General features: G+C 34.9%; 1 protein-coding gene across 8 annotated transcripts in view; it reads left to right on the top strand.

Annotated features, from left to right (window-relative positions):
- QKI (QKI, KH domain containing RNA binding) overlaps positions 1-23,922 on the top strand; it is a 159,735-nt gene that overhangs the window by 30,493 nt on the left and 105,320 nt on the right. For all 8 annotated transcript variants that reach the window (XR_013928645.1, XM_080390571.1, XM_080390570.1 and 5 more), the window contains exon 2: positions 7,430-7,572. Coding sequence is in view for 7 of the 8 variants with exons in the window: in XM_080390571.1 (XP_080246697.1) it covers positions 7,430-7,572 (143 nt within the window). In the remaining variant the exon portion in view is untranslated. The remainder of the gene's footprint in view (positions 1-7,429; positions 7,573-23,922) is intronic.

Raw genomic sequence — 23,922 nt, 5'->3', positions numbered from 1 at the left:
AGTTTAGATTGATTGTACTGTGTTCTCTTTGTTGGCTAATTACCTTAAGAAGTTTTTGGTTTTACAAGGACAGCATATCAGTTGCTAGATGATGTTAGCTGAAGGTACCAAGTAGACTGTTGAAAGGCTTGTTCAGCTGTCCTCTTAGGAGCTACTAAACTGTTTTTTAAGGTAAAGATTTTTAAATTTCTTAGGTGTTTTGGAGCATAGTACTGGGATATGAGGAGATACAGGACTTAATCTCAAATGTACAGCTTTTTGAGTTTACCAAAAAAATGAGGAGATTGTTTAATCTTTATATTATTTTTCGTAACTGAAAGCAGACTGCCACTGTCAGAGGTAATGCAGGGTTGATGGACTTTTGATCAGGCCTGTTCTGACGTACCACTGTATTAAATTACATAAATGCAAGTTTTAGTAAGTTGAAACAAATGCATGGCAGTTTTAAATCTGCAAGTTAATTTTGTCAGTACAATGTCATGCTCTAAACCAAAACTGCTGATGTATGAAAAATTGTTAGAAGTGGACTGTTTTATCAGCTTTGATGCTGGAACATTTTTGTCTGATTTTCATTTTTATTTTTTTTTTTTTTTTAAACTCTGGTTTCTGAAAGAAGGATCCTGTTTGCCTGATGCTCAGGCATTTCACTGATTAATAGCAGGGGGTGGGTAGAATAAGTGCTTGCCAACATTTTAGTCTGTACACTGATGATGCATGTGTGGTACAGGTCCTTGTGGCACAATATTAACAATGACTTGATATTTTGCTAGTGTTGTTATTTCTGCTGTATCAGCATTAGTAGCAAACAGCAGTGGTGTTAACTTTGAAGACTTAGAATTGTGATGAATAAAACCAACTATTTCTTTGCCAAGTAAGCATAGTAGAGCTGCTAGAGTAGAAAACACGAGTTGCAATGCTCCACCAATAATAAAGCACTTAAAAGCTTTGTGTTGACATTTACACAAAGAGAACAGATGAGTGTGCTGTATTTGGTTTTGAACTCAGTTTGATGCAAACCTTACAACTGCCCACAACAGAAGGAGTTTTGCGGGCTGCTGTTGCAAAAGAAATGACTGAATTTTGATACTGAGAGTGCTGACAAATTGCTGAAAGTGCTGCCCACTTATCATTGGACTGACAGTTTAATCATCGAAAGTGTACTGATAGATTGGGTTCAGAGGAACAAAGGAGAAGAAACTAGAGGTTTTTCCAATGCATTAAAAGATGAATTGAAATTTGAAATGCAAACACTTTTTTTTCAGAGACACTGCTACATGACTTGTACTCCATATTCTCAGTGGCGGTGTCCAGAACGTATGGGTTCTTTTTCATTTCTTTTGAGAGAAAATGCTGATCAATTTAGTGCATAAACAGGGTGATGTCACATTGTTTTGGTTCTTGTTTTAACTTTTCATAACAAAGGTTGTATTCAAATTTGGTACAGGTTGGGTCAACAAAGTTCTTTTTGAGCAGGGGGTGAGTGTCAGCACACTTCTCATCTTGTAGTTTGAGCACACTGTATTAGCCTTCAGAATGCTTTCAAGACATGTTATAATCCACCTGTCTTTTAGACATTTTTCAATAAGAGCAGAATAATACATTTATATACTTTTTCTGCTTTCTTTCTCCATTCTTGATTACATTTTTCAGGTGCTTTGTTTACAATATTATTGGATGCTGTTTGAGGAAAACACTGTATAAGATGAACTGGTATCTAGTTGCCATTGTCTAATTGATGGGTAATGCTTTAATGGGACATAGAATGGATTGTCTACCTGGATAAACCCTGGATCCACATTCAGTGGAATTCGAGTCTCCAAAGTAGTAATTGTATGTCTGCCTGTTAGAATGTTTGTAACCTTAATTTCCTAGTTCGGGGACCTATCTGATTGCAAAAGAATTGGAAAAAATGTATTCCTTAAAAGTGCCTCTTAAATTCCTAAATTAATGATCTAGCAGCAGTTGCATGCAGTAAAAATATTTTATAAACATATTAACTTTTTGCACATATTTTGTTGCATTTTACACTTAAAAAAACCCCCAAACATTAAAAGGGACTGGAATCTGTTGTTTTCCCCACCTGCCCCCTCAGCTTAATGTGTGCTGGTATGAATATGAGTGGACTTACTAAATATGAATATGAGTGGACTTACTAAAGTCATCTCTGATAGATACCAGAATTTTTCGCTTTTCACAGAAAAGTTAATACGGAAATACTGAGGGCACTGTTTACACTTTTTAGTGCCATAGTCCATAAGAAACAAATCTATTGTAAGAATTAACTCTGCCTGTCAAAATATGTAGTTATTCTCTGTACAAAAAAAAAAAAAGTCATTGTTGTTTTGGGTATAACTTGATTCCTGTGAGAAAGTAGAAAACTGAAACTGAATATTCTATGCACCACTGAGATCCAACTGCTGTGTAGAATTGTAGTGATATGAACATAGCTGTTTTTCTTACTTTATCTCTTAAAAAATTTAACTTTAAAAAATTTGCTCATGGTTTTTTTTTTCATATCAAAACTAGCTTGTGATTGAGAATCTTTGAGTGTGTGGGGCTTTGCTTCCTTAAGGAAGCATGCTGACTGGTGTTAAGATGGTTACTGTTTTGATTCATTCCAAATCTCTTGCTGATTGTGGCTGTTGGTTTGTTCCATCCGCATCTGCTGTGTATTGTAAAAATCAAGAAAGATAGAGAAGTGGCTCTTCTGTGTCAGATAAACACATCTTACTTTTTTTCAGTTTGAAGAACTAAATTCTGTGTGCGTTGATGGCCTAACTTGTTAGACTTAGGAAAGGAGCACAGACTGAGAGTGGCATCAGTTTAGCTCTGTTTAAATAGTTGTAGCTAAACTGGAGCAAATTGTTAACATTGGATTATTTGTTTCAGTTCTTCAAATTCTTAGTTCTGGTTTAAACTGCAATGAGGAACATACTGGTTTAAAACTGGTGTCCAAGTCTGCTCTTCTTTTGAAAGATAAAGCTTTATAATTTAGAAGAAGTATTCATGATAAGAAACTGTAAAGCAGTGGGCATTGGGGATGAGGGTGGTTTGCAACTCTGAAAGTGATGGGAGAGGAAGAATTTGCACCCTTTCAGTGATTTCCTAGGTTGAATATGCTTGCCGAGTGGTTTATGTAAACCCATTTTATGTTGCAATCCAACAGTCTTAAACACATGTGCAGAGTCTTACTTCCTCTAAGAGAATGATAATTGACAGCTGAAAAGTACTAACTTCTTGGTGGTTTTTAATGTGATGACAGACATTCATCTGAACAGTCTTTCATGTGCTTAAGAGGGAAGAATACTTTATCGTTATGTGTCAGGAAGAAATCAAGAAAGTACATCTCTGTAGGCAAATGTAGTCAGTATAAACAGTGTGCCCTGCTTCAGATCTATCTTAGAAAGGTGTTAGAGGGATTAAAAAATAGTATCTGTAGATGAAGGAAACAAAAGATTACATTACTTGCATAGTTTTCAGGGGCAGAGGAAGGAGAACATTCTCCTGGACCAGAATGCATGTCATTGCCACCATAGGTGACTATGTCATGCTGTATTAAAGTGGAACAAGATAATTATATTGAAACCAGCTTGTCTTTTTTCTTTTTTTTTTTTTTGAGCCTATTCCTTCACTACCCTGCTGTGAGCAAGACAAATTTGTCATTTACTGCTAAATGTATTACTTAAAACATACAAACCAGAGTATTGCTAAAGGTGAATAATGTGGATTTTTAAACTCTTTATAAGAGTTTCTGCTTCTACTTATAGTAGAGATGAGTACTTAGATCTTTTCAGAGGGAGCCCTATTACTGCCTTGGCAGAGCTCACAGGTTTTAGAGGTATGGTGAAGCTGCTGTATGCTTTTTTTAGCCATATCTACTATTATAATTAAGTATCTCTCCTTATTAATTCTCTTTTAAATCCCTAGAGCGTTATGCAACATAATTACCACTGTGGTGTTAAGACAGAGATAAAGTAGTTAGAATTGTGCTTAGATGTTTGCTCTGAAAGTAGAATTTTCCTTATTTTTAAATCAGTTGGCTTCCTGTGAGATATCATGGTGGAAGAATTTGTAAAGAACTGTAAATGTGGAGGAGCTAAAGCCTTGCAAATGAACTTGGGAAGTGTGATTTCATGAGACATGCCAAAGAAGCTTTTGGGGAGGGAAGGCAAGAAAACTGCTCCCTTGTGTGTAAGGAATGATGTGAAATAAATGCATATAAAAGGCCATTTACTTGAGTTCCTCTTAATGATGTGTGGGTTTAATGGTTAAAAATTAAAAAGGTGTGCTTTGAGGATGTGACCTCCCTACTTTTGTATCTCTCCTGTCCTCAGATTTTTAAGTATTTCTAAGTATTTCAGAATGGAATAAAATGGCTGGCGAGGTTAAAGGAGAGTAGAGCTTTCAGCTTTTCTAACATGCTGGTGAGGCTTTCTGGAATTCTACTGCACTTCACATAGATTCTTGATGGAGGTGTTGGAAACGCAGTAGCAGGTAGTTCTATAGATGTATGTAACTGCTTAACTTGAGTGGCAAAGTTGCGAGATACTCAAGAGGCTAGAAATTGAATTTGATTTAATGGAGACAGTAAAAATAAATTGTTACCAAAATTAATTACTTCTGTATGTACTCTTGTTGAGACACAAGAGGTATCATTAAACAAGATGCAGGTATCTGAGAAAACTGCTGTTGGTCATAAAGGAAAAATGCATCTTGAAATGTATCTTGAAAATGCATAAAAAGTTTCAGCAGAATCTGGAAAACGCCAGGATGCATATTAAGGAGATAAATTACTTCAATTTGTGTATTTCAGATCATGCTTGTGGTTGGCTGGGCTAACTTAGCAATTTGGGAAGGTAGATAGGTTGTGCGCTATCCATAGTTAGAGGTGAGAGAGAATGGGTGAACTGGAGACTTGATCCACTTATTTTAGAATTTAAACAGTAGTCCTTCGGTTCTGCCAAATACAAGAGAAGTGAAAAGAGAGGCTCCTAGACAGTGTGTTATACAGAAAGGGAGTTTGGAGACCTCATCAGTAGTTAAAGAAAACCTGGGAATACATGGTTTTTACTTCACCTGCTGCTTCTGAGTGTTTCTTCTGAGGTCTTAGAGAAAGTGTCTAAGGCAAGAGAGAAGATAAAATGCCAAGAGGCAACAGAAAAACAGTAGCACTCAGGGAGCTGATGGTAATGCTGAGTTGATGTAGCTGACTATCCTTGTCCTGATGTTTGTCAGTGTTACCAGTGGCTTGAATGTAAAGTGAGAAGATAAGAACCTACATATGCAAAGAAAACAAAATTTCAGGTGTCTGATCCTGTAGTGGAGTAGAAAATTGTGGGTTGGTAGGTGTCTTCGTTCCATATAGCATTCAAAGCATGATAGATGACTTGTTTCACACAAGCCAGAATTCGGTGGTAGTCCTCAAGTCAGCTTATCATGCTATCTGTGCGTGTTCTGAATGTTTCGCTCTAGAGTGTCATGAATATGATGTACGAGCATTTGCGAGGGAAAGATTAAAATAAGTGTTCTTTCTCTCCTGTGAAAACTAGGATATCTAATGTTAGTGATTATATTCTACATGAAAGATACAATTTAAAATGAAATTTTCAGTGCGGCTACTCTGTAGCTGCCAAATACAAATAAAAATGACCATGTTGCTACTTATGCTTCAGTACTTCGGCAGACTGTCTAGCTTGTTTTAGTGTAGTGTAAGTTAATGGAAAATCTGAAGAGAATGAAAAGGAAACAAAGTCTGCCAAAAGATAATAATATTTGTTCAAAGAGATGTGCTAAAGAATTTCTTTGTATACTGAAGCCAGTATAAATACTGCTTTTAGTTCAGAGGGTTTTATGCCTGTTGCCAAAATTGTCAGTGTAGAAGCAGCTGTGGATTTTTTCCTTGAGCTATGATTATATGATGGTGAAATTTGTGTTCTCCATTCTAAACAGGTGTTAACCACTCAGTCATTATATAGTATACATGATTATGTCACTTTCCAGTGGAGAGATGACTTGTCCTTGAATATGCACAGTAAGTTTGTTTGAACCGAGTTAGCCTGAATTAATTCAAAGTTAGGTCTGTTGCGTTTCAGGGACTTGATTCTGATGCTCTCCCTCTCACCCCTGGTTTTTCAAGTGTTGATTATGAAACAGAGGTTATCTTAATGTCTTGTCTGCTGATCGAGTTTCAAGTGACTTCTTGTTTCTGTGGCTTCCTGTGGTCAGATGAAATAATAAAATTTCTGTTTTCAGTTTCATTTTAATTCTGAAGATTTTGAAAGCAGTAGTAGCAATTCTAAGTAAAAGACTGGAATTATTGGTACCTGTTTCATCTTTATAGCCCACGCTATCATAAGTTTTCATGCTTTGGGGACAATACCGGTTTAAATGTTAATTTTCAGTTTGGAATTTGATAATAAATTAATTTTAAATAATTCTTTAGTGATATTGGAATAAACTCATTGGGAAAATTTTATACTACTGGGAGTTCTGTAAGTTACGAAATATGACTTTTTTTTTATTCTTACAGCAGCAATTTAAATACCAGTTTAACAGTTTTAGAAATGATATGTTTTGTAGTTAACTAAAAGGAAGTTTTTTGTCCTTTCTCAGATTGTTACAGTTTAGTGAAACTAGCTTGGATTTGAATGAAATGATCCATTTTTAACCACCCTGTTCATAACTAGTCAACTATATCTTGCAAGTAAATACCTCGAGGGGTGGGTAATACAGATGTAATTGGTAAAATCAGTACTTGTAACATTCCCTGGTTCTGTTGAGCAATTCTTCATTATTTTGCAATGAAGTAGTAGGACTTCTGTGTGTATATAGAGGTTGCCCAGGTCTCTGATACCATATTTGTCTTAATTTTTTTGCTATCTCACTGGGGGTAGTCAGTAGAACAATATTTACTAGTTTGTTTTCACACTGTGTGCTCAGTAACTGCATCCTTGAGTTGACAGTTTTCTCATTGCTGAAAGATACAGCATTTCATTTCCAAATGCTATGGTTAATTTCATAACTAGCAAACAGTAGTGTATAGATGTAGTTTTGTTTTGTTAAGTTTTGTTTTGTTTTGCTTTCGAAGTGCTTTATTATTAAAAATATGTAAAATAACTTTTTATATACTTTTTAATGATGTGAGCAATCTTGTAAGTGTTCTAAGGGGCTGCACATAACTTTTACTTCAGTAGCTGAATTCCATAAACTTGCACACATGAAGAAAACATTTGAAGATGGGTGCTGCAGTTTAAAACAACAAAAAAAAAGTGAAACCAGAGTAGATTTTTCTTTCACGTTACCATGATAGTTATAAAGAGAGGAAGAAAATGGCATTAAGATTTGGGAAAGATTAGAAAGAGAAGACTATCATGCTAGATTATAATCTGTTACTGTATTTAATACCTAATATACGTTTTTCCCCCCACAGAAATTAGCAGAGTACGGAAAGACATGTATAACGACACATTAAATGGTAGTACGGAGAAGAGAAGTGCAGAATTACCAGATGCTGTGGGACCTATTGTACAGTTACAAGAGAAACTATATGTGCCTGTAAAAGAATATCCAGATGTAAGTATATCTTTTTAGTCCCTAAATTATTTTTTGATCCTTGTGGTCGTCTTTAAATGTAAATTTCATGTGATGCTACCCTTGGATCACACTGAATTGCTTTTGACAAGATACTGCTTAGGGAAGCAGTGTATTTTCCACTTGGTGGTTTGATTTTGTAGTGAGTATAAGTGGAAGAAGGTTGTGTTAAATACGAAAATATTATGGATTATAAGGCTGTAGATTTAACACCAGAATTTTCTTCTTCATTCAGTACTGTCAGTCCTGAGACACTGTAGTGAGTTTTATGAGGGAATGTAGCTCTTGGGACAGTGTTTTTTCATCTAAAAGTTCGTTGGAGAACCCCTAGAGACCATTTAGAGACCTGGAGACTGCACTTTATCTCAATTACTGTTTGTCACATACCTGTGTAATGAGGTTAAGCCATGACTAGTTCTGTTACATACAGCAATATGTTTATCTTGGGGTTGGTTCCTGCCACACACACCTCCCTTCCCCTCCCCCTTCCACCCACCTTAAGGAAAGCTCAGTGCTCTTGTTTGCATCCCAATGTTACCTTCTCCGTTGGGTGTTCTGTTCTGTTGTACACCTACCTTTTTGAGGGAGAATGGTTTCATTTAATTAGAGGAACTGTTTAGAACTCCTGTGTCTGGTTTCTTAAAACAACTGGGGAAAAATAGCCCTGTCAAAATATGCCCCAGCTGTTTTCAATGACAAAATAAGATCATTGTCAAAATAAGATGTTTTGTTATTCTTCCCTAATAGAAATCAGAGGTCCTGTTGTAATGGAGGAGTGCAGGGTCCAAAGTGAGGCATTTGCACATGAAATTGTGTAAAGTGGAAGAAAGTACAGAACAGCAAATAAAGGAAGTAACACTTCTGTATTTCTGTGGCCTTTCTCTGTATCGTTAATTAGATTAAGCTCTCCAAATTGAGCTTCATTATTTTAATACTGCATAGAACATACAGGCCTCTAAATAAAATATCATTGTGTCATACTTTATTATGAAAATTAAGTGGAAGTTGTTATTCAGAACAGAGTATTTAGACAAATGTCTCTTCTACTTTTTCAGTTTTCAAAAAGATGTGAAAGATTTGTTGCTTTTGGGTTAAAATACCTGTACTAGGAAAAGTGTTCAAAGAATTTGCATTGGCAGTGAGGACATCTCTCTCCCCTTCCTTCCATTTTTCTTCTAAATTAAATATATGCCTATGCATATCTATGTACATATATGTACACATAAGTACATGCATACAAATCCCCATGCCAAAACCAGTAATTCCTTTGAAACTCCTTGGAATTACAGATTTCTGAGAGGAACTGTGCTGTGCATTTGTTCGCTGTAAGTAGCTCTGTGCTTAGATATCTGTATGTATCTTAGTTATATCACTTATTGGCTTTTTAAAACAGCTTAGTTGTTTAAATACTGGTTGTATAACTTGACAATGCATCCTTTGCAAAGAGTTGCCTTAGTTATTGGTTGTAGTTGTTGCAGAACTTGATGGTTGCTGTACCAGGATCATGAGATAGAAGAAAGAAAAAGGGATTGGATTTCCTGTTATTATTATTAAGCTTTTCTTCTAGAAATCAAGGCTGTAGTAGCTTTGCTCTTTGCTGCTGGTTAATTATCAAATATAGTGTAAATAAGCAGGAAATAGTTTGGCTCTAGTTACTTTCAAAGCACTTGTGTAACTTAAGATGTGCGATTTCTCTAGCTACTGCTAGCTCTTTGTGTGCCTTTAGAAGAATGCCTTTGAGGTGTTCACTAATGTGTTTTAATAAACATTTACAAATTCAGGAGTTGGGGAGACTTGTGATTTGTATACACGTGACCTGGAATAAAAAAGTATTTGGTTCTTGTGAGATGATGTGAAATGTTTGCTAGAAAATGTAGAACTTCTACCACTGGGGCGGTACTTGGCAGTTTAGGCTTTGTAGGGGAGCTAAGCCCAGCATTCTGTGTGCTCCTGCCTGTCTACATGTTGTCTGTATTTGATCCTAGCTACTCAGAATGGAATCTGCACAGCCTCAACGATTGGTTGGGCAACTAGAATATACCACTACATACAAAAACAGTTGTGGTTTTGTATTTAGGCCCTTAGTAAGATCTTTTTTGCGATTAGAAATTAAATAACTACAATGTTCAACAGGTCTGGAGTACAGTGATTCCAACTTGTCTTAAAAAAAACCAAACCTAAACCTGTGAAAATTCACTTGTGAAGATTAATTTCACTTGTAAAGATAATTTCATTGTAGTCACACAGTGTTAGGTGAAACTTCTTGCTCATATCTAGCAGTTGGTTTAATTGTTATCAGATACAGGGAAGAGTTGCTGTGCAGACTATTAAGAGTGAGTTTGTCAGATAAATACAGTTAATTCTTTCTATTGCTGTCATTCTCTTGCAACTGACAATCTTGTATATCTTAGAGACATAAATATGGATAAAAGTATCAGAGGAGAGTGACCAGAAAGTGTTTTCTGATGTAGATTATGTAATACTGTTTATAACAGGGGGGGGAAAAATCAACAAATTTTTATGATGTTCTAATAAATTTTTATTGTGGTAAATATTTTTTACTTATTTTAAGCATATAGATTAGTTGACTGTAGTGAATACTGAGTAGTACTATAGTGCCACTTTGTGCACAGAATCCTGAATTGTGAGGCATAAAAATAATGGTCTGCCACAAGCTGAAACAAACTTATGTTTTACATATGTATATTTAAACAGACATATATGTCTAAAAGATGAAATAGTAAATTGTCATAGCATAAATCACTTTGATGTTACTGTTTGACTGTCCTTTGGGTACCTCCACAGAGGAAAATACATAAAATTGGATTGCAAAGCTAAAATAAATATATAAAATTCCCTATAGTCTCTTAATAATTTAGTTTTTATATGCGTGCATATGGAGTATTTCTATTTTAATTTTTATTCTAAGACCATACTTGATGCAAGGTTTAACTGTAGTTTTTAAATGCTGACTTGCTGACTGTTTATCTGTACTGGGAAGTGAAAGATACTCAAAAAAATCTTACTAAAGAATAACTAATTTTCTTCTGTATGTCATAATAATTATAATGAGCATTTTTCCATGATTTAATCACAGTCTGATAGTTTGCATAACTGTTGGTATGGATGGTTTTCTGGCCCCTTGTTTTTTCCATTACAAACTACAGTAATGCAGTTGTGTATATTTGTAGATATTATTTTAGCACCCTTGGAAGGCTTTAGACCTTTATAGACATTTTTAGTTTTAAAACTGAGATTTGAGCTACTTAGCTTTTCTGAACCATGTATGTGCTTCTGAGGTTTGAGAGAGAAATTGTGCAGAAGGCACCCAGAAGATGAAATTCCATTCGTTGTTTATAAGTTGCCCTTCAGTTAAAAATGTGTTCTCTTTCCAGTTAAATCTTTGTACCCTCGTTTAAGTCTTTGGTGTTACAGTTTGAAGGCGTTTACAATTCACAGAGAAATATCTTCCATCAGTTTAATAAAGTAAGGAGAAAAGATGTCAGGAAAATTACTGAGCTCTTTAGGAGGTAGAAGGATGGAGGGTATACTATTGTTTGTGGGTGAATAGTTAATAGTCTTTAGCATTTCTTATGCTTCAGATAAATGATTAATTTTCTTGAATTTCCCTGAAGAGCTGAGACTAAACTTTCTGTCTGATATCAATTTAAACAGTTTTTGGAATTAGTACCTACAAATGTTGGACTGAATAAATGTTTTTCTATTATAATCATGGCTTTATTATTAATAAGTACCCTGTTAGCTCTGATTAATGTGAAATTCTCTGTTGGAACTCTTCTGTGCCTCTTCAGTAAAAATGTAAAAACTCAGTAATTATCACATCTAAAGTAGCATGTCCTTTGAGTATACTGAAGCTCAAAGGCCAGCAGTGATAAACAGCTTGCACGTACTTTCTGACCATTTTAGTTAAAACTGTTTAATTAGTACAACAGAATGATGAACAGAGGGATTCATTTTACTATGGGGAACTTACTGACAAAACGTTTAAGTCCTTTTTCAATTTGGTAATATCAGAGTTTAATAGCATCCCTAATATGGATTAGGAAAATGATAACATCTTCTTTATTTATTGTTCTGATTCTTTTACTGAAGCTCTTCATTCCCTAGTGGTAAACAGGGAAGGAGGCTAAAACGGCTGGCTGTGTTTACCCTTGCAACAGGAAAAGACAGTGTAACTGGTCCCTTGTAAATAAACGTGGGCTACAGAGTATCAGCAGGGTTGAGGGTAGATTGGCAAAAGGTCAACTACTGATAAAAGTATGAATATACATGAAAGCAATAGAATAGTTTGATTTTCTGATTTGCAGTCTGAATGAGATATTTGGAAAAACATTCTAGCAGAAGTAGTGGATGCAAAAAAGTTAATTTTGACTTTGATCTCTATATGTTTATGATAGGCTTTATACACTGGTTGCAAATGGTAGGGGAATGGATTCATTGAGAAAAGTGCCATTTGTTAAGAGGCTAATAAAACTGAGCTGTGCCTTTATACTCATATGCAGCCTTTTTTACCCTTTCTGTCTAATGTTTTATTGAATGTCTTTCCACTACTGACAGTCTGATTCACCTTTTGAAAGATAAGCTTCTCTTGAGCCCTGGTTCACACTCAAAAAGTTTGCTATTTGGGTTTTTTTGGTAGCACCTTGTTGAAAGATGACATGCTTGTTTCTGAATAAAATTATGGCAATGTCTGTCAAATCTCCAGAGTCTGTTTGTCCTCAGAGGCAAAAGGATGGAAGACAGTCTAGAAAAGATTAAAAAACAAAACAAACCCCCTGTCCTTTAGTTTTTCTGATGGTAATCTTGCAGGTTTCGCAGCAGTTCAGCAGTACTGATGAACTTTGTCCGTATCTCATCCTTGTGAAAGTTAATTCTTCCCCATTTAACTCTTCAGGCTTTGGATGTAATTGATGTGATAACCTAGTCATTTATCTGTTAATATTCTTGTTCCCATTTCATTCTTACTTTCAAATTTTGTTCTTTAACTATTCGCAGATATGTGTTTTGTGTGTGTATAAATAAATAAATAAATAAAAAAGAAGGCAGCGTGGAGGTAAGACAAGTAAAGATGAAGTAAATAGCACTTGCATTAGCTAGGGACAATGTTTCCCCTAATATTTTTCAAAGTAAATTTGGAAATCTGGGAGAAGAAATTAGTTGCATCTGGTACTGATACACAAATTGAACGTACTTGTTAGGATAATCAGTTTGTCATGGTGGTGCTTGTATTAGTAATGTCTTCAAATTAACATCATAGGATTAGACTTCTAGTAATGTTGAGCATATATATGACACTTCCAGTAGAAAGCAATGGATTATTTTTCTTGTTTAGTCACCATACACATCCAACTCATAAGTTTAGGAGTCCTCCAATCTGACATTAACAGCTAGTGCTAGACATTTGGGTGCCTTCTATACACCATGTATGAAGAGGATTTTGTATGGGGAAGCCAAGTACTGGAGGAGAATGGTAGGCTAGAAATGACTCTGAACAGCTAGTTTGTAGATGCCTGTTTTCCTGTGAATGACATACCTAAAATTTTAGTTAAAATAAATTAATCTTACTAAAACTTTGGGAATTACAAAATTTGAGGTTGCGAAGGACGTATCCAACTGAACTTTTTCAAGAGCAAGTTGAGACGTAGTAGACATCTGTCGTGCTTGGTTTTGCTTGCATGGTGCCTTTCATTATGGCTTGTCTATCAATTGTAGTTGTCTTTGCAGACTTAGGCTTTCAAGGGGCAGTCTGTTTAATCAGAGCTGTTTTCTTAATACCCTCTTTTGGTTTAGAATTTGTGCTTTATGTGCATAAGTTTCTTTAGTTCATGAACTACAAAAATATTTGGATACATAGTTTCAGGTGATCATGTACTATGACTGTTGTGTCAGTTTGTCTATGCTTCTTTTCACTGAACTGTTTTCTACCAAAACTTCTACTTCTTGTAGTGGCTCTTGCAAGACCAAGTGCAGAAGAGTTGCGTGCAATTACAAATAATGAAAGGTCAATTGTGGGGCAGAGAGATTTGTAGAATATTTTTTTGTTGTTGTTCAATCTCTTCTTACAAATGTTTATTGTAGTAAAGAAGGGTTTTATACAGAGAGAAGGAAGTGCTCCAGCATGACATTTTTGCTTGCTGTTGTGAATAGGTCAGGTACACTTGGGTACACCTGCTGAACTTGATAGTTTTTTTTCTGAATTAACATCCTGTATACTTAAAGTAGGACTGGGGACTGCAGTGAACACGGAAATACATCAGCAAGGGCTAAAACCATACTTAATAGAGCAAGGCAGAGCTGTGTTTAAAATATGTGTGTGGATTTCCAAATTCCCGTTTAGGCTTCAGAATCCCTAGTAGATGCACTCAGTTATTCAAAGTCAGAACAGATGTTCCCTTTTCTTCAGAGAGCTGGAGTTAACTCCGGAAGGATGGGGTTTGTAGCAGAGAAGCACAGTGTTTTAAGGAGGTAGGAAATACAGAGAGAAAACCCCTTTATTGAGAATTAAGAGGTCTTTAAAGTTTTCCCCCCTTCTGATTAGTTGACAAAGGAGACCTGTAATGTTGACCTGCTGCGATTTCCTCAGAAAATTAACATGGCAATTATAATAACATGGTGTCTTCCTTTTTACTGTAATTTTCTTTCTTCTCCCTGCTCCATATCTAGTGGTCAGATAGCTTTTGATTGATAGGCATATTAGATATTTCTTCCTTTTTAGAAGCCCTGTAGTTTAGGTATTACTGTTTGTACACGCCAATTCTTACAGAGTTGCCCTTGCAAAAGTAATTCAATACTTTATTGTCAGAGGACAGCGTGAGTTCTGTAACTTCATATAGGTAGATCAGTGAAATGCAAGTCTTCATTAATTGCGCTTGTTCCCTCTTTTACCAGGATAAGGCACCAAGCACCATCCTGAATTGCTATTAAAAGTACTTTTGAGTACCAGTAAAAATATCAGTCTGATATTTTCCTTGTATCTCTCCTAAATCATACACTTAGATAAAAACCAGCTTATGTCCTCTGTATTAAAAGGTCTGTTGTTTATTACTGCCCACAAGCCTGGGGTGGGTGGGCGGGCGGGCTGTGTGTGCATATTGATTAAAAATACAATTGCCTTTTAAGCAAGAACATGGACGAGTTTTTCTTAAAAAGGTGTGCTGCCTTCAGTGTTTTGTTCCATAGCTTTGGGATTGTTGTTTACTTACCTTAGTTTAGAAGTTGGATTTAGAATAAAACACAACTGCTACCTCAGCAGATATCTCTGTAGGAGATTCTGAGATGGTGTAGCTAATAGCTACTCATCCATTTTTGTATGGAACTACTCAGTTTATTCAGTTAGTCTCTGCTATTTTTTAAATCCATTAAGATCGGTAGTTGGACACAGTTGTTTGTTACTTTAGCATAATAATTTACAATTCTAAGCTTTTATGTTTCTTTAATCTTTCTTATTAAGAGCAGCATAATATAGCTGAATTCTGTGAAGGCACTGATTCCTTTTGAAATTTGCTACTCTTCTTTGAAACGGTGTATGTTGTTTTTCTTTCATATACACTCAGTATTTTAAGAAAACTAAGGCTGGCTGATGAGCAGCCAGTTCCTTTTTACGCTGTAGTTGCACTCATTTCAGTTGTCTTTTATATAGCATAGTACCCCCATCTTCCAGGAAGGCTCATGCACCTGTCCTAATTGTGTACTTTGATCCATCCATCCAACAATTTTAAGATGCTTAGGTTGATTAATGCCTTTTCAGAAGCCTTTGTTTCTTTTGAGGACTGATACAGGCTTCATCAATACCTTTCTGCTATGTGGTTTATAAAACCATCAGAACATACCAACCTAAAAATTCAAGTTACAAACCACAAGTTACAAACATTATGATCTGTAGTCTTGAAGGACATGGAGAGCTTTGCCCTGTTGTCAGTTATGCAGGGGACTGCTTGCTCTGGGAAGATTGTCAACTGAATTATGATTTAAAGTTGTCTTAAATATGCAGCAGTTTCTCAGATGACTTTTTTTCCCCTGCCAAGTACAAGTGATCTAAAAATATGAATGCTGCATGAAATAGTTATCACTCTATTGCCATTTCAAATTTATTATCGTGATTATTGGAAATGACCAATTGTTACCTTGTTAATGTATCTTAAGTACTGATGATAATATATTGTTCAAACTAACGTATTAAACTTTGGGGTCATAGTGTTTGAACTTTATAGTTCAAAGTCATTTGACTGTATTTTGATTAGTATTGTTTTTAAAGTGGATGCCACTTGCATTAAAAATAAAGCAAGATTGCTGTCAATCAACACAAATAATGAAAATACTATTTTTTGGGCTTTGCTCTCTAGATTTTTTCAAGTTAGTCTGGCTAAAATAATATTTTGCATATTCTTTTTTCTTCAACAAGTGCAAATGTTCTCCTTGAGACCTGGGAAGTTGTAAAAAAGGGCCTTTGAGCCGTTCTGAAGGATTTCAGTTACTTTCAGGGAGTCAGTGGATGGGCAGGCTGAATTAGAGACCAACTTGAAGCTCTGGCTGTGTAGCATAAATAGGGCTGCAAGATAACTTGGGATATAGAGATTATGTTACTACAGACAGGTAGATTGGCAAGTGAACCTGAAGTGCATCTCAATGCTTTATGATAACTCTTTATTATACCTTTTTTCCTGTGGTGAATATGGGGTGGTTCCTTTTCTGTTGCAATGAGTCTGGTGGTGGGGATCATCATGGAAGTGTTGAATGTGGCTGTTTGTCTCCTTAATTTAAAAGCCCTGTGGTAAAAGGCAAAAGCTAGTTATAAATGAAGTCTGAATGTAGTAATTGTTGATGTGCTGCTATTTTAGTACTTGTTTTAATTGTAAATATTTGAGATAATAGATTCAATATTATTTCACATCCAAAGGTGCTGTTATCACTGTAATACTAGACTCTGTAAGACTGCTGCTCTGAACTCCTTGGTGCTGGCTGAAGCACGTAACTCTAGTGCACATGTTGTTACACTTGCACCCTTAAAGGCTCCCGACTAGTTGGTTTTTTTAAGGTGTTTCAAGCACTTTTCAGTTTTGCCTCATTTGCTGTCTTAAGTATTACCTACTTACAGATAGAGAAGAGAGTTAATGTTTGGCAATATAATAGTTTTTAGCAGAAGTAATTTAAAGCAAATAAGGTAGATTAAACCTCTAAAAGAAATATTCAGAGGGCTATAATTTGAGGTATCTTCTGCATTTCCGACCTGTTCTCCTGCAGTTCTAGGTTTGAATTTTGCAAACATTGATTCTGGCAGCTGTGCATGTCTGTAGCAGCCTTTTCAGAAGGTGAATGGAATTGTTCCATTTTTCACTTTAAATATGGTCAGCACTGAGTAACATATTTATGTTTTTTGTTGTTGTTTAAAAGAAATAATTGGACAACAGCAAGTAGACATTGAAAGCTGCTAGTCCTTTTTTTCTTTAACTTGGCTGAAGCATATCACTTGAAGTCTGGTAGCATGACAAACACTACCAATTATATAACCCTACTGATTTTTGTTCTGAACTTTTGGGAGGGTGCGATTGCTTTTGTTTTGATGAAACAATTTAAAATTACTTTGATGTGTTTCAGTATTGTCATGGCATGAAATTACAGACCTAGTTTGGTAAATCAACTAATGAATCTAATACAGTACAAAGTAGGTACGTGGAAGTTGATTGCAGTGTACAAAGCTCCTATGGCTAAGCATTGTAATCCCATGTTTAATTTCTGAGTTTTTGTAGTTCTGATTGTTGGAATACTTGAAGCCTTGTCAATATATGTAAAGATATAAATAGGTATTTCAGAAGTTGACTTGTCTCAAACTAGGTAAGAATTCTGATTCCCGCCTTACCCCCCATGAATTAATATAAATCAATAAATCAGTTTGTTACTACTATAGAGCTTTAATTCTATGAATCAAATTGCAGTTGTGTTACCAGTACTTGAAGGTGTGTAAAAGTAAAAGCAAAAATTATCTAATCCTGGTTGTGATTATAAATTACAATTTAGTCAGCTAAATTAGGTAATTAAAATCAGGCATGTGACTGGAAAGTATGTTTATGTTTAGGAAGGTTAGATACCTTAATTTGTCACTCACCTCAGAAATTTCATAAAATGCATTTTAGCCCCCCAAATATCTTGGTTGAATATGGAAACTTTCATCATAGCTGTCATTGGTAGTGCCTGCCTTTGTCCACAGAACAGTACTATGCATCTTTTTCATGGATTTAGTTGCTCTGTTGCTTGGTGCGGTGCCTTTTTTTTTTTTCTTTAAACTTTGTCAAAGAGAATGCTATTGTGGAGGAAAAAATAGTAATAATTGCTTATATAATACAGCTTTAATGTCTTCTGATTAGGGAGTGTGCGATTTTTATTTTCTCCTACCTTTCAAGGTGACTTTTACATTGATTTTTTTGGAAGTTAAAATTATAAAACACTGAATAAATCAGCATAATATCTATTGCCTGAAAGGGATGCAGAACTTTCCTGAAGTTCCAGTAACTTAAGATGAAGTGGTTACAAAGCACCTCTCCTTTGCATAAACTAAAGTATAACCTCAAAGCCTATTTCTGTTTGGTCATCTCTTCCTTTTTGGGGAGGAAAAGTGACTCCATTTCGCTGATAATTTAAAAAAAGGGAATGGTGTCCCATAAGTATAAGAATTCCCGTTTGTAAGTATAAGAATTCCCATTTCTGTAAAGCATTTAACAACAGTATCATCATCTGCAGTGATGCTCCAATTTAAACGTATCTTTCTCACTTCTAATTACTGAGAATTGGAAGTTTAGTCTACAGCAAAATTGCCTACTTTAAGTGCCTTGGGTAATGTCACATGTAGTCACATCTAATTAAAAGGTATTATTATGGAAATTAGCTGTTGGACTGTATATCCTGAGGACCCTTTGTTACTGGAATATGAGTGTGGGGATGTAAACGGTAAAGCTTAGAGGGCGCTACTGGTGCCTACAATTAGATTTTGAAGACCGATTTACAACAGCACAACTTGTTAATTCTCTGGATAAATGTGTCATGATTCCCAAGTAGAGCATGGAATTGAACAATTTTTACTCATCTCCTAGTGTTACAGAAACTGATGTCTTGTCACTGTTCTGAAAACCTCATCTTAGTGAACAGGGTGAAACAGATTATTCACTACCTCACTTAAGCATGACTACTATTAGATTGTTCACAGGATCTGATTTCCTGAAAGAGTTTCTGTTAACAATCTTTCAATTACTCTTTAAAGGTTTTTGTGACCACTTAAAGGAGGGAACTACCAAAATGTATTGTGGCCCTTTAAATCATTGCAAATGGACCTCTAATGATAACAGAGATTCCTATTTTAAAACCATGAAATTGTTAATTTGTCTATCTTTACAGCTTTCTCACTTATGTTGATAATTCTGCGCAATTTAAAATCCAATTATTTCCAAAATATGACAGTAATTAGATTAGTGTTTTTACATGAATAGAACACGTAGCATAAAATTCATTTTGAGGGATATTATTTTTATAGTTACTTGAAATGGAATTGAAACTACCCTATTAAGATTTTCTTCAGACTTGTGGCATGAGGAAAAGGGTTAATGTTTAAAACAATCTTAAACGGAAAGCAAATGTGACTTTAATATACAGTTTATATCAGTATGTATGAAAAGCTTTAAGAAAGCAGAAGTGAAGCAAATAGTACAAATTAATATAGTACAAACAGGAGGATTTCTGTCTTACTAGGTGAGATAGAATAATACTGAAATGACAGATTGTTGCTTTGCTAAAGATCTGAAATTAATGTTTGTATAAACTACTACATAATTTATAAATGGTGAAAATGAGATCAGAAATGGGGGGCGTGGGTGCGGATAACCCCAAAACATTTTTCACTTTGAGTATATTTGACAAGACATGGCTTTTGTCTCTCATAACTGATAAGGTCTCTGCTTTGTTCCATGTTCATGTACCTCCTGGCTTCTGATCCAGCCCACCGTGTCAGCTCAGTAAGGACTGTCAGTAGACTGGAGCAAAAGGGACACTAAATGGTCGACACTGAGGGATGGCAATAAATGAGATGGGAGCTAAATATATAGTTTTGTGACATTCTAGCAGCTGGCTTAAGTCCTGCTGTTTGTTGCTTCAGTATAGTAGCCTTAAAAAGGAAGAGAATGCATTGTAGCGCAAGGAAGAAAAAAAACAGCTGGTGGCTTATCAGTCAGCCCTAGTGACAGGGAAGGTTAAAGAGTTTGGAAGGACAAACTTCGAAAGAGTGCTTTTATTAGTAACATAAAATTCTTAATTTTGTATAAATAGTTTTATAAAACTAGTTTGCAGTTTTCCATGGCTGTTTCTGTGCAAAAAGAAATACATAATTTGCTGTCTAAAGACAGGTTTTTTTAAAAAAAGTAATTTACTTTTGATTCAAGCAGTTTGTTAGGTGATTTTGCAGTAATGTTCTTTTAATGTTTTCTTGTTCCTTAATGGGACACTTTGGAAAATTTTTGATACTTGATTAAGTACCTTGCAGTTTAGTACTTCACTGAGGGGAAAAAACGTTTATTCTTGTAATAGATGAAATCATGAATGCTCTCGAATGGTATAAATACTCATGTATCTTAATCCTCTCTTGTACTAGAGATGTAGAAGAGTATCGCGATTTAACTGTAATTTGATATTTGATAATTTTCAAAATAGAAGTTAATGTTTGCAAAAATCAGTGTTTAATTGCCTAAAAACATCATATTTAAGATGCAACTTGTAACTACGTCTCGTTCTTTTACATGCAGTAAAGGCTGTTAAAATGTAATGAGTCCGGCACCTTAGTTAGAAGATTAGTCCTGCCTGATCTTGTTTGCTGCTGCTAGTTGATTGAGGTTTCTGCTGTTTCTTTCAAGAACTTCTTCAGTTCTTGAACCCAAACTTGATTGTTTCTCTTGGCTTTACAGCCATCGGTTGACCCAAAAAGAAGTGAAAAGCAAAATCTCATTTATGGCTTCTCAGCAGGTAAACTAGTAACGAACAAACCTTTTTGTCCTCTCTTTCATGTCTGTGGTGTCTGTGCTGGTGGGGCACCCTAAGGGCACACACCCACCCACTGCCCAGTTTAATAGGTGAGAAAGAATGGGCTCAACCTTTCTCTGAAAGAAGCTGTGGGCTGAAGAGACTGAAATTGTTCCATCCTAAGCCTTTAGTGGAGAGGACTTCACCATTTATTTCTTCTTAAATGTGGGCAGGCTCCTTGTGCCAGCAGCATAATCTGATACGGTGGCATGAGGTTTATCTTTTCTATGGGGAGTACTAAAATAGGTACATGAAATTTCAGGTGGACTTGTATGTAGCATGATGATACACCAGATATTATCAAATTATAAGGTTTTCAGACCTTGAATAAAAGGGATTAGTCAGATTTGAGCTTTGCTCAGGGAATTTGATGTATTGTGTTTAGTCAGATTTACTTTTTTGTATATACCTCTGTATAGAGTAATTTATGGCTGTGGAGCTATATAGTAATTTGAAAATCTTCTCTGGCATTCAGTACATGATACCATTTATAGTGTTGGTTACCTTTTGAATTAGCATGGCACCCCTTTGAGGATCTGTTTTGAATTCTGTAAGTTGTTTAGGTCAATGCAAATACTACCTATTGAATAGTTTATACAAAAATATCATAATAAATATCAGCAAAATTGTAGCTGATTTATATAAACTTGCCTTTAATCCTTCTATCTAATGCAAGTGCTGTTTGTTTATAAGATCAGCTTTTTTCCAAGTGATTATTTAATTATGTACAGTAAAAACTAGAAGCACACAGCTTTTATTGTTTTTTGTTAGAAGTCAGTAATTAAGGGTTATTCTGAAATTAATTTCCTAAAACTTGTTAGTCTGTTGATCTGTTTCAGTTTAAAGCAACTTGAGCGTTGCAAGTTCTGGAATGTTTTTGAAGTTTCTTAAGTATTTGAAAATATAATTTAAGCTCTTTATGGTGGCAGTAGTACCATTCATTCTCCCAAAAAAATGTAGATTTCTCTTTTGGTTTGTTTGCATTGTCTTCAAGTTTTTATCTGAAGGCTATATTATGTAATGCCAAAATTATATGATGATATGAATTTGCTACAGAAAAACGAAGGGGAAAAAAAAAAAAAAGACCCTTACACAATCCTGGGACAGTAAAACTCCTTAGCAATCACTGAATTTTAAACTAAATGGTAAATATCTTGGCATAAATGTTTGTGTTAATTTTAGATAAGTGAATTGAATATCAGTTAGATATGTAATTTTTCAAATCTTGTCATTAGGATATTTAATTTTTTTGTATACTGTTAGATAAAATAACCTTCAAATTAGCCAAAGAATTTGTTAATAAATGATGTTAGTTAGCTGCAGCTAATCTGGCAAAACAGTGCCAGATACTATCTTTGTGTTAACATATAAAATTTTTTCTTTTCATCTTTTCTGCCTTTGATAACACACAGTTGTTTTTTTTTTTAAAAAAATAGGGCAGATTCCTCTGCCCCGCAGAGCTGAAGAATAGATTACCATTTTTTTAAACTGAGTTATATTTTGTTGTTGCATACGTGGGTGAAAATTATGTTGGTACACTAGATGACAAGAGAAATATATTTTGAAGATTTTGATTTTTTGATGTTCAGGAATTACTGTATCCTGAATTCTTGTGTCTACATTTTGATAATGAGTTCTGACAGATACCTAGTTCAGGCAGATAACAATGGAAACAGTACGCTGGCTTCTTTGTGATGCATTCAGTTAACTAGGTTTGGCTACTGTGGAGTTTCTTCTGTCATGTGCGTTAGAATATCTATGCAAAAATTTAAGTGCTATTTAGATTTCTAGCTACTGTAGTAACATTTTACTAACAAATTTGAACATTGAATGAAGCAGCAAGTATTTAATCTGAACACGATAATTTACTCAGGTTCTCTTATAAAATGCAAGTTAAAAATTTGGAGAAAACAGTTATGTACTTCAGTGTGTGTGTTGGGTGGTTTTTTTTTTACTTTTTTTGCTTTTTGGGTTTTTTGGGGGGTTTTTTGTCCCATATCTCTCCTCTGGGAGTTCTTTTTCCTTTATTAAAGAAAAGTCTATTACCATTATTAAAATGACCTGGAAAGCTAGCCTCATTTTTTTTTTTTATTCCTTGTTCATAGATCTGATGCGTTGTATTTACATGGAGTTTGTAAAGCTGTTTCTCAGTTAAACAAGCTCTCAAAGCCTCCAGCACAGAGGTTATTAGAGGTGAATAATATGGATTTAGAGGACTTAGTAATTCATTCTAAATCCCAGCTATACTTTTAAATGCATTTTTATTTTTTGCTTTTTTTAAAGGAGCATTTTAAGCATTAGTATGCAGTCTGCTGAGTAAAGACTGTATTTTATTGACATCACATGGATAATCCGGTTTGTCTAGTTTACATATGCAGTGATCAGAAAAAGATTGTGAGCTTTTTGAATGATCAGCAGTGACTGATACTCTGCTCAGTCAGAAACAAATGTATATAGTAATTGGCAAGTCAACTGTAGCAATAAAACTAACCTTACAGAATTGTGGCTTCTTTAAATGGAATAAGTTGATGTTTTTATTTTAAGATTACTATGTTCTTTAATGTTGCTGTGCTGTCTTGGGGCTTTGACTGTTTAAAACCAAAATTGTTTTATAAAGCAGTGCTGTTGTAGCAAGCAAGCAATATATTTATTAAAATTTATCACCCAATTAAAGCAACCTCAGTTTTCTATCCAAAATGACATTGTGTGCTGTTTATTTTGACATATTCCAGAACATTTTATTAGTTTGTGATATAATGTTATGTTGCTGGAATATAGGTACTAGCAAAGAGAATTTTATAATTCAGTAGGGTTCAGGGTTAACCTTTGGAAAACGTTATACTTGTGGTTCTTGTAACTAATAGAATTAATTTTTTTAAGTGAAAAAAAAATAAACAGAAAAATCCTGATCTTTAGTATTAAGAATTCCTGAAAGTTCTTATTTATTTTACCACCTGTTTTAATGTTACTCAGAGAAATTCATTAGTAAGAAACAGTAATAAACAAGAAGTTCTTAAACTACACCAAACTGCTAATTGTGGTAATCCGTCCTTGAAATCATAAAAGTGTGTATTGCTGATATCCAAGACAAAGGGGTGAAAGTCTTAATCTCAGAGGGAGAAGGAGAATGAATTCTTTACTGTCTTATTATTAAAGCTTTTCTGGAAAACAGATAATCTGTATCAACATTTCTCATTAAAAGACTGTGTGCAATCTCCATATACGCAGGGTCTGTTTACTAACTGGCCAACAAAT

The sequence above is a fragment of the Falco punctatus genome (genome assembly GCF_963210335.1).
Source record: "Falco punctatus genome assembly, chromosome: 5".
NCBI lineage: Eukaryota > Metazoa > Chordata > Aves > Falconiformes > Falconidae > Falco > Falco punctatus.
Note: the sequence above shows the minus strand (reverse complement) of the source record. Positions and strands in the feature narration are given on the sequence as shown.